This window comes from Battus philenor, unplaced genomic scaffold, assembly GCF_028537555.1.
Source record: "Battus philenor isolate CCGP_79_NKW_IND1 unplaced genomic scaffold, ilBatPhil1.0.hap1 SCAF_14, whole genome shotgun sequence".
In the NCBI taxonomy this organism is placed as follows: domain Eukaryota; kingdom Metazoa; phylum Arthropoda; class Insecta; order Lepidoptera; family Papilionidae; genus Battus; species Battus philenor.
In genome coordinates this window covers 608,388-623,022 of record NW_027181676.1, presented here as the reverse complement: position 1 = coordinate 623,022, position 14,635 = coordinate 608,388, and the positions used below count along the sequence as shown (strand labels likewise).

General features: G+C 32.7%; 2 protein-coding genes across 2 annotated transcripts; both read left to right on the top strand.

Annotated features, from left to right (window-relative positions):
- Positions 1-540: 540 nt before the first annotated feature.
- Positions 541-12,384, top strand: LOC137933828 (circadian clock-controlled protein daywake-like). Its single transcript, XM_068777892.1, has 5 exons — positions 541-614; positions 6,761-6,980; positions 10,450-10,580; positions 11,425-11,580; positions 12,102-12,384. Exons 1-5 carry the CDS (start codon positions 557-559, stop codon positions 12,251-12,253), a joined length of 717 nt encoding a protein of 238 aa, XP_068633993.1. The 5' UTR covers positions 541-556; the 3' UTR covers positions 12,254-12,384.
- An 885-nt stretch (positions 12,385-13,269) lies between these two features.
- On the top strand, positions 13,270-14,396 carry LOC137918364 (ribonuclease P protein subunit p40-like). The gene has a single exon (XM_068761142.1). The coding sequence runs from the start codon at positions 13,377-13,379 to the stop codon at positions 14,394-14,396; it is 1,020 nt and encodes a 339-aa protein (XP_068617243.1). The 5' UTR covers positions 13,270-13,376.
- Positions 14,397-14,635: the final 239 nt, after the last annotated feature.

Here is a 14,635-nt window from a genome sequence, read left to right as displayed (position 1 = left end):
AAAGATTAAGAATTGCTAAAGTTAATAAAATAATTAAAATAAAGTGTACAAGGTATAGGGAAAGATGTATTGAGAGTAAAGTTTTTAGAAAAATGTAGTAACATAATGCTATATAGTAAAATAACAAAAGTAATGTAAAAATAAAGAACTTATGATAGTTAGTGTAAAAAGCTGTGATCTAGGAATATAGATGAAAGAAGAAAGGAAGAATATCTGCAAGCGAAGAATGATAGATCATGTGAATGATAAAATAATGTAGAATAAAAATATAATATAAACTAAAACTCACTGTACGCGAAATCGTAACGTCCCTTTCCCACACAAGGCAGTGAGAATAAGAAAGTGACTATAGTATAGTGAGTGTAAATTAAAACATATGAATACCTGAAAAGAATTTGAAATAGATAAAAAAACGGACAATTGTCAATTTTACCATCAGGACTGTTTATTAGATATATAAAAATTGGTCACCCTAGTATCCTTAGTCTCGCTACCTCATATAAGAGTGTAGCGATGAGTTTACCTCGCACTCCTAGTTGGACTGTGTGCTGTCAACATGTGGACATCCTGTATAAGCTTTATTGCCCTCTTCTGGACTGTTCACTCAGCCTCCGGTATGTTAAACCTTTTTTTTAAAAATCTTTTAATGTAGTTTTTAAATCAACAATTTATTTTGCTAACTAAAGAGATATGCTTCTAGAAATTAAGGTAAAATCTTAAAAAGGTGAATGTATTTACATTAGCTTTAAATAAAATACAAAACGAAATGATAATACAACTAAAAAAACCTTCTTAATTCTGTCTATTGGCCTGTCGATTTCCAATAGAAAAAAAAATGTAACACATTCCATAATGATCACTTTATACACGGTGATTGTAAATAAGTGAAAAAGCTTTAAAATGTTTACAATTGTAATCACCTATATATATTAAAAGCTGAGACAGATTTTCTACTATCAAAAATTATTGGGATGTGTGTGAACATCTTAATAATTTTATAATAACATGTTCACACACATAAACATCTATTTCATACAAGAATAATATGTTTTATGGTACACCATATTTTTTTGTTTGACTATATCTTAACACGTTTTTTTTGTTTCGATTGACGTCAAACTTTTGACAGCTAAATACGTATGTTTAATTTATTCTGTGGTTTGTTCGTAAGAACAAGTTATGTTTGATTTTTTTAATAAACTATGTTTATTGCACAGATAACCTTAACCTAAAAATTAATCTAATTAAAGTATAATCAAAACCCTAGACTAGTGTTTTTCAACGTGGTGTCTACGCCCCCACAAGGTGGAAATTTGATTATCCAGGAGAGCAATTTGAAAGTGGACTCGGCAAGATTTTAACCCTTTCGTTTTAATGTAAAAATTACATATGTTACATAGAGGGGCGTATAATTTTAGAAAGGCTTAGGTGGGGCATGGCACAAAAGAGGTTTATAACGAAATATTCATATTTAAAAAAAAAAGTAAAATGTCATTCGCGTGTCTTGGCGAAAATATTTAAAGAAAAGAAATCAAATTAGACAAGCCGTTTAAAAATTGCTTAGTAAGACATTTAAAGATTAAAATTGGAATTATTTTTTTTAATAATTCGTAAACATCAGGTTCGCCCGTTGACATTTACTTTACCGGATTTGTGGTGGAAATGGGCTGAAGATTTATACTTGCAACTATTCTTCTTGCTTATAAAAGCATTTAATAATTTTTTTAACAATTGGTTGTCATATTTAACACTAGAACGGACGCGATATGACGACTCTTAACGAAAGAGTTCTTTTTAATTGATAATTAGAAAATGATTGCGCGCAGATTGATTTATTTTGTTTTTTTTTATTATTATTGCATAGTTTTGTCATATTCTTATTAAATGTCACATGTGTATCAAACGCACGTGAGAAATTAGTGCGTAAATAATATATCCGTGGAAGCTATTTAGCTATTGAGCTATATAGCTTCCACTAATATTAATTAGCAGTCTGATTAATAGCTTTTCTTAATGCCGTATTATTATTAGTCTGTGGGATTCAATCAAAATAAATAAAGGGACAGCCTATATCTCTTTTCATCGTTTTAATCCATAGACAACCTCTGCGACTTATAGGCTTTCACCAAAGATATCCATAGCAGAATATAATCGCTATTTTCGGAAGGTTTGCGATCGCAGTGTGTCTCCGTTTTAAAAAAGCGTTTTTTTTTAAATAATACAGTAATAATAAATCATAATTTTTAGGTTAAGGCTTTGAATAAATAAAAGAATTGGAAACAAAAGAGTGACCATTTAGTGCGTAGGATGGATGGAGACACTCGGCGCAGTGGTTGTCTTCACAGGACACTAAGAATTGAGTGAAGCTGCTGTTCTTCCTCCGGGAACTTGTTTATGAGCAGTGGAAATCCTATATAATTAATGCACAACGTGTAAATTATAAAAGACTACAATCGCACGTGTAACACTTCTACAACTGCGCTACCACTATATATATATATATATATATATATATATATATATATATATACACATATATGTCTCTTTTACAATAACTATACTCGAGGATTCCTTAGAAAGCTTCGATTTAAATATGAAATGATTGATTATTGATATAAATGCTTTATAGATGTGACTCGGCTCATTTGTTAGCAGAAAGCTTAAACGATTCAACACATATTTCAAAACAACCTGTATAATGTGACCAATGTGAAATATGTTAGATTATTTTATTTTATATATTGAAATCTGACAGGTTATTAACTTCTGGCGGTATAAAGTTCCTAGAAACAGAGTGTAAGCAATATTAATTGTTATATGTGTAATTCTAATTTCGAAAATTATTTTTCGTATTTCGAACATTATATATATTGATTATTTCTAAATACATTAAATGACAACAAAAGAGCTATACATTCACCACATTAAAGATTTACTTAAAAAATAAGGTAGAAAACAGATATTAAATTTTAATAGTTCGTGAATTTGACGTAAAAAATTAGGTTACACCATTGACCTTTCAACTTTATGAATAAAACAAATTCATCTCTACATAACCAGTTTTAAATGACTTGCAAATTCAATTTAAATATTATTAATAAATAATAGCCGATCACGCGGCCTTTTTATTACAATGCTAATTTATTACGTAAATGTAGGTTATATATTTCAATACAGATTAAAAATAATAATGTCAATTAGTATAGGCATAATTTCGATACACATATAAAATAATAATACACGGAATAAAAAGTTTATATGTCATTTTAAATAGGTTATAATTTGAGTGGAAGATATGAGATATAAAAGAGAATGAGTTGTTTTAAAACTCTGATGTAGATATTATGTCGATTCGCCAACACATTATCCTTATATTGTATCTCAAAATTAGTAATTATATAAATTATTGCTTCGAAAACGCAACAAAACTATGTCATTAGTAATTTCAATGAAGGCTGTTATTACATACCCTCGTTTCCGCCCACAGGCGTCATATATCTTCCCCAGAGATATCTATGGGGAGATATAACATAATCACCACCCTTGGCAAGTCGTTTGGCGATCACAGTGTGATATTATAATACCCAGAGGACGCTGCTGCCCATCCTCTGAAAACTTGTTTATGAGCAGAGGCATTCCTATATAATTAATACAAAAAATGAAAATTATAAGATTGTAGCCCGGGAATCGAATGCGAGGTACGATCGCAAGGGTCAGTCCACAACCGTACCGCTGTTCGAATAACATGCATTTTTTTATATATAATAAGACCAACAGTAATAAAAACAACAAAACAACCAAGCCATAAAAACCTATTTCCTGTTATTTATATGTTATCTGCCCTGTATATAAAACCTTGAGGTTGTCTATTATTTGTAGTAACACAATAACATTACATACTAACCAGTTTTTTTTTAATTATTTTTGGCAAACAGTTTTGAAGTTTTATTTCAATAAACAAAAAAAGTTTGACGTACTACATCCATGTTATGTTGTTCGTAAGAGATAATCCTGCCTTTAATTATACCAACGTGGTGGCCAAATACACGTAGTCGAAACGTTTTTGTATAAACAAGGAAGAATTTAAAAAGGGCATATGACTCGCGTCGGTTGCTTGTTCATTTTTAATCACGAAAAGGTTAAGGAGCAAGGACAATACAAGTCATATCCTTTGTTACTTTATAATGATTTATTAAATGATCCACTTTGTACTTAAATTTAAAAAAAAATGTCTGTCTTTCATTACTTTCAGACTGAATGGAATACGCTGTGAGGGATAGAAATAAAATTATTGACAAATATCAAACATAATAAATACACAGTTATTTGCCAAAACCTATTAATTATTAATGGTACATAAAATATTAACAAAGTAATTACTTAAATTTATTTCAATCTTAATATCGTTTTTTAATGAAAAATTAGTTGACACGTAACAGGATTGTCAAAAAAAAAAATAATTACCGCCAAAAAATGACAGTTTCGTTAAAAAGCGGGAAAATGCTGTCGTTTGATTTTAACAAATTGCGTTCAAAAATCGAACATTCTAACGTTTCGAAACGCGTAAACATTTGATGTTGTGTCAACAGAACTATAAAATTATGCCAAGTTCGCGGTTAATTTTAGTCGAAGTAGCAATGTCTTGGTCTACTTACACAAATGTTTTCCGGTTAACATAACCTTGGTTTGGAGTTTTATGGTCAAGTAAATCTTGCTTGCTAATCGATTAGTCATTTATGACAGATGCGAAGGCAAATAAAGAAAAACAATTTACAGTTACAAATATATCAACAGATAATCTATACAGAATACGAAACAGATATTGTAAGACTCCTTTGCAAATTTACGAAATCCATTAAGAAATTAGAATTGTAATATGGAGTACCGGATATAGTTAAGGCCTCGTTAAAATAGATTAAAAAACATGCAAAAACGTTAGCAAAAATATATTAGACGTAAATATAAAAACAAAGGCCGGTACCGTGTACGCTAATGTCTGTGGAACATAGATGCTGATTTTAAAAATAAAAAACAGAAATAATGAAAATCGTAGACAAATATCAGCAGTCGAGAAGATTGGTAGGTTGAAAAAGCAGTGGTCAGGTCAAAACATGCTGAACAGAATGCTGAATGCTGGTGAAGATATATCTTTTTAACAACGAAAGACGCTAGATGTATTAGCAGAACCGGAAAGTAATGTCGTTTCTATCGATAAATTTTACCGAAAAAACCGATTCATTTTTACCGCTCCATTGAAAATTTATATACTAGACGGCAAAAGGTTGTAGATAACGGAGGTGGATATATTGTTGATTAGAAATAAAAACTTGTTAAAAGTGTAGTCGTGTGAATTTAACTTAAAGCGACATTACTTTCAGGTCCCATTAATACTTAACCACTTCAGTACGAATGTGGATTACAGTCGACGCCCACAGGTGGGCTATATTACCTGTTGCAAGACTAAGCCTGTCTTGTTCTTTAACGCATTTGTGATTAGTGTTTACATTACAATCAGGTATTACTTGTAATGTTATTAAGACAGCGTTTGTTTTTATTTTGGTGTTTGTGTTATATGTTGAGTTTTATTTTTATAAATGCAAGAATTGATTGGACAGAATGATACTACGCCTAGCAATGTACCTTCGGATCGATGACAAAATTAAAATAAAATATAATCTAACACAATAAAATATATGATGAAATAAATCAAAATATTACTCTTAAAAACTGCAATATATTTGCAATTTTTAATAAATTTTATTCGATACAAGGTCTTTTGGATTGCAATAAAATAATATTTTAATACATTTAAATAAAAACAATGTCGTATGTAAAATAGCTATGTTATTTATTATCTGTATTTCGTTAATCTGCTATAACACGTTATAGCTTAATTATGAAACATAGCATTTAGATTTATCTCGTAAGCGGGTAGAGTATGAAAGAAGAGACTTATTCCTTTGGGATTCGGACATTTCTAAACTTTACGAAACGTCTGAACTGTGATAGTGCTGACATAGATAAGAGTAGCAATTTACAAAATGAAATATAGCTTTCATATAGGTAAATATAAAATTAATTTATTCAACATTGGAACTTTTAACAGAATTCATTGATTGTCAACTTATTTTTTATATCTATTTTATTTTTGACTCTACTCTGCTTCGCAAGGTGTTATAATTGTGGAGAAGAAGCATGAAGAAACTTTACAACAAAACATCTTTTAATAAAGTTTAACAATACAGATTTATACATGTACACTTTATTAAATATAGCCTAAATGAAATCAATACAATAAAATTATACAAAACAAGCACTTTCACATCATTAGTCATTTGAAGCTCAAACAATTTTGAAGGAGGTTTTGTAGTTCAAATGCGTCAAGTCTTGATTGGTCGATGTCATACTGCATTGGTTCTTCGCGACTTTTTTTGCCAAAAACGCGACTCATATTGTTCCGCAACCACCGTATTCCTGATATGGCTCCGTACTTCGACTTCTGGCTATTCGGCAAACTCAAAAAGCCAATGCGAGGACTCCGTTTTGACAGGATTGAGGAGATAAAAACTGAATTTAAGGTCTTGTAGGCTTTATCGGAAAAAGACTATTCCTACTATTTCGAGGCCTGGAAAAAGCGTTAGCAAAAGTACGTTTTATCGGATATGAAATTAATTTAAAAGAATAAATAAGAATTTACATTTTATAAACTAAATTCACCTTTCTTTTTGATCACAGTATTATATATGATTTATCTTTTCAGCACCTTTCATCAAGCCATGCAAAGATGGCGACGGCGCATGCGTCTTGGCGTCCAGTCAAGCGGCCATACCGGTTGTGGCGCAGGGCATCCCAGAGCTGGGCGTCAAGTCTCTGGACCCGTTACACGTGCCTCTCATTACCAGTGACCAGGGCTCTTTGAAGTTGACTTTTAAAGACACCGTACTAACTGGCCTGAAGGGATGTAAAATTGACAGTGTCAAGTAAGTATAATATATTCTAATTTTAACTGTTATTTATTGGTATTAATACTTCGGATCATTTGTAATTATCACTTGCGTATGTCGGGAGATCCTTCCTTTGATATTCTAGCTAGAATAGCCCAATTTTATTAAAACTAGTATCGACATAGGTTCATTTATAATTGGATCATACAACCACCTATACTTGTATGAGAGGAATACAGGAGCCACATTACGTCACCGTGAGCGCCGCATCGAAAAGGGGAATCCCACAGAAATATAATTCTTTACATCGTGCGAAAGAGAGCGCTCTACAATATTCCTGGACTTGTGATTGGCTGACGATTTTTATTGGTTGAAAATTGTTTTCTTAGTTTTAAATCGATATAAATATGGCCTAAACTTGATGAATATACACACTTCTATTACGGACTTCGTATTGTTATTACGTCCAAGATCTACCAGGAAAAGGTGGAATCACACTGTGAATTTACTATACAGGGTTTAAGTTTTACATTTTTAATGTCCATTCGATCATTCATTCCTGTCATTCTTTATATTTCTTTTAAACACCACCTTCCATGCCTCACCTTCACTCCATAGACTTCACTGTTTGATGTCCAAATTTATCATCACAGGTAATTTTTGTACTACGTACTTACATATTGTCTAGTGTATTTTTCTACTATTTTATCACAGACACATTTTAAAGATTTTACCCGACCCTTTCTTATCAGCTTAGTCCTGTTTCTACTTATTGCACTATATGCTATCGTTCAGAAATCCAGGATTATAGGGCGACTGTAGTCGTCGCCCGCTAGGGAAGCGATGCTGTCAGCCTATTTTTTGACCCAATTATCTCGCAGACAGACCGAAGTCCTACTGATGAGGTTCCTATACCTATCTAAGCCCCAAGCTGAAGTCCACTAGTGGTAAACCTTGTCCCTAATCTCTCCATGGAGCGTACGCCTAAATTATTTAAGATCTTGTTCGATCTACCAATCCGGTGAAATTTTAGTATTTAGCAACCTGTACCGAATCTTCCACATATAACTCTGTCTTTTCTCCTTCTGGTCCTGTAAGGGTCACTTCTTGTGTCCATCTTCTAGACCTTTAAATCTTCGACCATTTATTCGTGGACATATCACTCTAAGGGGTGTTCGTTAATACAGGCCCTTCGTCCCGTAATAGATAATTCGATGTAAAGAAAAACACTTGCCGGATAGTTAAACTTATAATATAAAATCACAGAGCAATGAATCTCAATCTAAGTTACAAGTATTTCCTTGGTTGAACAGCGGTTGAAGCGACACGTCCGCTCGGTAGCGCGGCGCGTCAGAGAGAGAGAGCGAGATGTACCGAGTGTAAGAAGGGGCATGCATAAACAGATGCGTTCATAGATAATAAATTTGGGTGCGTTCTAATGAACGCCACAACTCTATAGCTAAATTTCCCAAGTTTGCTATTTCTGGGTGATTGGGACGGACTTCAAGAGTTGTTCCTATGGGTAAATACATTCTCATATCAAATTTGACTAATAGCGGATCTGGCATAGATAATATATATAGCATAAACTGCACTAAAATGTCAATTTCAATAATGAATCTGTGCTTTATTTTTAATATTAAATTCTTCTGTCTATATTGGAGCAAAAGTAACTAATTCTTGTATAGTAATAATTTAATCTTGTATCTTCGGATCATGTTGGTAATATATAATTATAGTTGATATGACGGTAGCCATGCCATAGAATCTGCAGAATAAATAATAAGAGAAACAGATGGTTTACTAGGATGTTATGTTTCTGAAGTTAAAACCCCGGACCGGCAAATGCAGTAAAACGGACGTCCATAAAGTGGACTGACAAACTTGATAACAACCTCGGAACATCCTGGATTCAGGACGCTTTCAAATCACTGAAAGACGCTTGCTCTCATGTTATGGACCTTCTACGAATGATGAAGCGATCAATTGACTTTGTAACATTACATCCATGTCCATGTTAATGCATCGACTAATTGTAAAGCAATTCGAATAGAGCTCATGTTCATGTTCAACAATGCAGTTTATCCTTTTGCGATCTTTTCCAATTAAATGAACAATTTCCTCATTTAATATTCTTAAGTGAATATAATTGTAAATTGCATATATTATCTGTTACTGTTAACTGACTCGGTGTTTGGCACTGGTAGGTGTAACATTACTCCTGAGATGATCCGTGGAGGAGTGAAACACTTGTTGAGTGAATTAACAGTGGTAGTTGTGTAATTCGCATTGTTTGCCGCATGCACATTTATCAGCAGGCTGGCGGGCGGTGCACTTGATTGCACGACTACTGCTGCATAGCGGAAGAAGCTATATATTAGTCCCTTTCTTAGTTATTTCCCTTGGTAACGCGATAATTTGTGAACATATTTTCCAATTTCTTTTGTAAGTTTTCTGATACTGTAAAAAAGATTCTTATGACAAATACACATTAGATTTGTGATTATGATAGTTTTATATATGTAGCTTTAGTCATCAGCAAAAATAATTTATGTTCTTTCATTCATGCCAGGCAATAGACGCCCACAAGGTATTGGCCTTCCCCGAAGATCGCCACAATGAATGGTCTGGATCTTAATTGTGTCGTTGGTCAAACCAGTGGGGAGTCTATCCACACTGGGCCATGGCCACGGTCATGGTCGCTTCTCAAGAACTTTCCAGTCCTTGCGTACTACGTCTGTTACTTTGATTTTTCTCCTCACGTTCTTCCTCATTACCACATTAAGAATTACAGTAATTGATTGCTTTGTCTAACAACAATGACGATGTTAACGTAGTATTATTTATCAATTGAATAATGAACGTGCCAATAAAGATAATTATCACAATCTTATTCTCAAACAATACATGTTCTTATTCTGACATTTATAATTTACTTTGCGACCATGTGACCTCATTTCCCGGCACAAGGCCACAGATGATAAATCTACACAGATTATATGAACAATTATTGCGATATTTTAACTTAGTTCAAATGTCAGTTTTGATTATACAATAAATGGAGGTGTGTTATTAATTTTGAATTATTCATGTTTTTGTTATTTGCATTAGCTATCGCAGGTCGCATGTTCGATTCCCGTGATACAATCTATTTATAATTGACACTTTTTGTATTAATTATATAGGATTGCCATTGCTCACAAATAAGTTTCCAGAGGGTCCTCAGCAGCGCCCTCTATGTATTACAATACCACTATGCACTGCGATCGCCAACCCGCCTGCCATACGTGGTCATTATGGTATATCCCCTCATAGATATATTTAAGAAAGGCTTAATAATTTACAATTAAACACTGTAGCATATTGATGTCACGGTATTTGAAATTACCTGGTAGAATATAAACCACCATTTATCCGTTACCTATTACTACTAACGCCATCTACTATAGAATAGAAGAACTTTAAATGTTTGCATTGACTGATTGTTGCATTGTTACATTTTCAGACACGATCGCATAAAAGGAAGGCAGACGTTGGTGTTCCACTGCAACATGGTGCTGGAAGGTGACTACGTTCTTGATGGCCAGTTGCTTATCCTGCCCGTTCAGGGTAAAGGCAAATATAAAATTGACATACGTAAGTTATTTATTATATTATATAATACTAATGTTAATAAAATCGTATCAGAAATGAGGAGAGATGTAGAAGAATCAAGGTTACCAATCTAGCTTGTCGTATCGTCTGAATTGGCAGCTACCGAGGTACATCGCACGACCGCGGTACTCGATATGGATAGGCCCCCATTAGGTGGGCCGCCGACATAGTGAAAGTCACGTGAAGCCTTCAAATGAGGCAGGCTGGTAATTGTGGTGATCTTTGTGGAAGCCCTATGCCTTCCAGTGGTCGTCCATTGGTTGACAATAATTAATATATATATATATATATATATATATATATATGTATACATACATACACATATATATTATAAATTTTTGCTCTTATTAGGTGTTGGTTTATGTTTAAAAAAATAATGATTTTTTAAGACCTAGACATTTTTCTTCCATTGGTAAAATTAAATGAATAAATGTGAAAGATTTATTAATTTTTTGTCTGTAATTTCCTTTGTTGCTTCAATATTTTCGGCGGGAAATGTTTTTTTTTAATATTTTCAAGATCGGAAGCTATGCATTTGATCATGTGATGATGCAAGGTTGTTTTGCATTAGCCCACGAAGTTTTCTATGTTGATTGTTTTTTTTTTTAATTGATAAAATGCCTCAAAATTAATGGAATATTTGTGTAATGACTTTCATTTAAATTTATTTAAGTTGACACGTAGTACCGTGCAAGGTTTAGATAGTGTTAAAATAAATAAGTCATACGTCAATTTAATGTCAAACTTTTTATACGTTTATTATTATCTGTATAAGATTCAATGTTTACAGTATCAGTGTAATTAATTAAACATTTTTTTCCAACAGGCGACATTATGATAAAGACTGTAACAGACTTCAAAACGGAACAGGGCGCAGACGGAAAAGCTCATTGGAAAATTACCAAGTGGCGTGACAGTTTCCAAGTGAAGAGTGGAGTTACTTTCGAATTCGAGAACCTTTTCAATGGAAACAAAGTTCTAGGTAAGCTATTTAGCTATTTATTTACATATATGATTTTCTCACATCTAAATATATGTTTGTCTGTATGTCCTATATAGAATCGTACATTATGCATTTGGTCGTATGATAATCTTTAGCAAAGTTGTTGCATATGAGCCCACAATGGTTTCTTAGTCGGTATGACAAATTTTCGACAGATGGCGCTACTGTCATTCCAAAGAATTTCATATATTGCCGTGACAGTTCATGCTGATTTGTAAATAAAACGAAAACAGCGAACGAATTATGACGATTCGAGTTATGGGTGACATAACAATTTATATAAATTGTATAATTAATATCCGAATCATGTAAATAAAATAAAAAAGGAAAAGAAAACTTAATAAACCAAATATTTTTTGTTAAATTCCACGTGGCCACAGATCGATGCAATGACAGGTCTACGCTGTCCTCATGTGGTCGCCGCTTAAAAAACTTTCGGCCCAATTAATAGTTATATTTACTGTTAATAAAATTATTTAAAATAAACGTTATGTTTTCAGCTGACCCAGTGATAGAATTCGCAAACTCAAACTGGAAAGATGTAATGCAAGAAATTGCTCCACCAATTGTCCACACTATTATCACCGAAGTGGTCAATGTCGTCGATACTCTGTACAAAGCTGTGCCCGCCGAGGAACTCTACATTCCCTAGACACGAAGATCAAACGCCACAGATTTTAATAATTTAGTGTAAATATTTCTGTACAGCAATATGTGATGGTAGAATAAGTACTTATTTCTTATTGATTAACATGTTTTATTAAATAAAACTATAATTTGTTATTGTTTTGTCATTTATTTGAAACAATTTGTCAAAATAAACGTCAACTTTATGATATTTCGGCACAGCTTGTTTGATAGAACAATCATCTATCTATCAATGTCGCGATGGCATCCATACGCACCTGTCTGAACTGATAGGAACATATTTGTAAGTATATGAAAAAAAATGTAAATAAATACATAGTTGTAGTATAATAATAATCGAATTTACACATTTAAAAAGGAATCAAACAAAGGGAGGTTGAAAATAACAAACAAAGAAAACACAAAAGGAGCGACTTCGTGTTGATAGGACGAGGCATTTGGGCAGGAAGGATAATGACAAAGTTGACAATTTGCTTTTTTCAATTTTTAAAGATAAAATAAATAAAATTTTATGAGAGCCGAAAAAAAATTATTATTTATTATCCCTGGCGTCTCTTGTTGACTCGACAATTTGTACTACTGAAACAAAAACGAATGACAACTTGATGTAATAATAATCCGTAATAAATAGTATTATCTGAATAATTTTACTTAAGGAAAGTTAACAAATAATGAAACAACACTAGTCAAATCAACAAAATTATACTTGCTTTATTATTTAATAGAACGATTACATCCTAATATTATTAATTTAATTCACTACCTATGTTAACAATTACAAGAAAGACAATTAATCGACAAAAACCAACCGAAATGGTAATTTGTAAGAGTTAAATAAATGTCGTTTAAATATTGATTTATTTGACTTTTATAGTAATAATACAAATCTACAAAAGAATTTTCGATTAAAAGGTTTTTCGTCCTTCTCTGTTTTTTGTTTCGGTTAAATCCGAACGCAATGTATAGAACCTTTGTCTTAGTTAGAAAAAAAAACATTCAATGACATTGACATTTGTTTTGATAGATGAAGTGGTAATTATATTGAAAAGAGGTTATGTATATTGATAGCCATCTTTTGCTTATATTTATGCTCGATTGATTTTATAAGACTTGATCTCTCGGTGAAGATGCTTTGTCCGGAAGTTACGAATTTTCCGCCCCCAAAAGTAGTTATTTGTCATAAGATAAACCAAAACATAAACACAATAAACGAAGGGATTAGGATGAACACTTTTTACAAAAGCCTTGTTATTGCTTGTCCAGATGAGATAAAGATACCGCCGTCGATCGAGGAGGTGATAACAGAAGATAGTGATACTTATAAATTAAGTGAATGTTCTCTCACCGAATTTGTTGACAGTGTATTTATAGAAAGTTTTGTGAAAGCCGGCAGATTATATTGTTTATCCGCGGACAGAAATTGCATTGTTAAAAACTGCGCGGCCATTACGCCAGACGGTACTCTCACATTGCATATTATTGATTATATATATCAAACTATTGGTCTAGAAGGTACAAAAAGACCTAATAATTATTACGAAGTTTGTATAGACTTGAAACATCTGAAGCATACAGAGAAGTTAAAACACGGGCTGCAGAAATTAGGAAATTTCGACTTTCATATATCTTGGGAGCCAAATGCCGATGATATATGCCCTTCATCCGTAGCAAGGTACTTTCATGATAAAAATATTGATGTAACTGTCTGTTCTCTTAAAACAAAGGTAGTGAACCCTGAAATAACACAAATACCTTCACTAGAGGGAGTTGAGATTGAGGATGTGGTGGAATGGGTCGGTATGGTTAGTCATCGGGCAAATGTAAACCCAACAGAACCATATATAAGCACATACACAGAGCCAGAGAGCACAGATCCACTGGAATCAAATAAGATAGCTATACTGATTGTTAGAGGGTTTTTAACACCCACTATCATAACGGAAGTATGCCAGAAGCTATCGGAATATGTTTCAAGTAGAATACCATGCAATTATTGGGCATCAATTAGCATACAAAGTGAAGAAAGCTTGTGGAGGTGGAATTATAGTACGCCAAGGATGTTCCAGTCTTACATTTCGTCAGATAACATATTTTTTACAAAGGAACAACATATTACTTATTCAATAGGGCAATTAAAATATTCATAAAATAATGTCTTTCATTCTTTAGTTTTTATATTTTGACCTGAAACTTCCAATACTATTTTCTAGATCTTAACTTTTTAGTACCTGGCATTTGAATTGGCACAGCACTTTTATTAATTTATCTACAATATTAATAGCACATGTAAACACTATGTTAACATGTGCTATTAAATTGTACTATGTCAGCATTATTTCACATCTCAAAGTTGTGATAAAGCAATTCGGGGATTAACTAGTGTGTA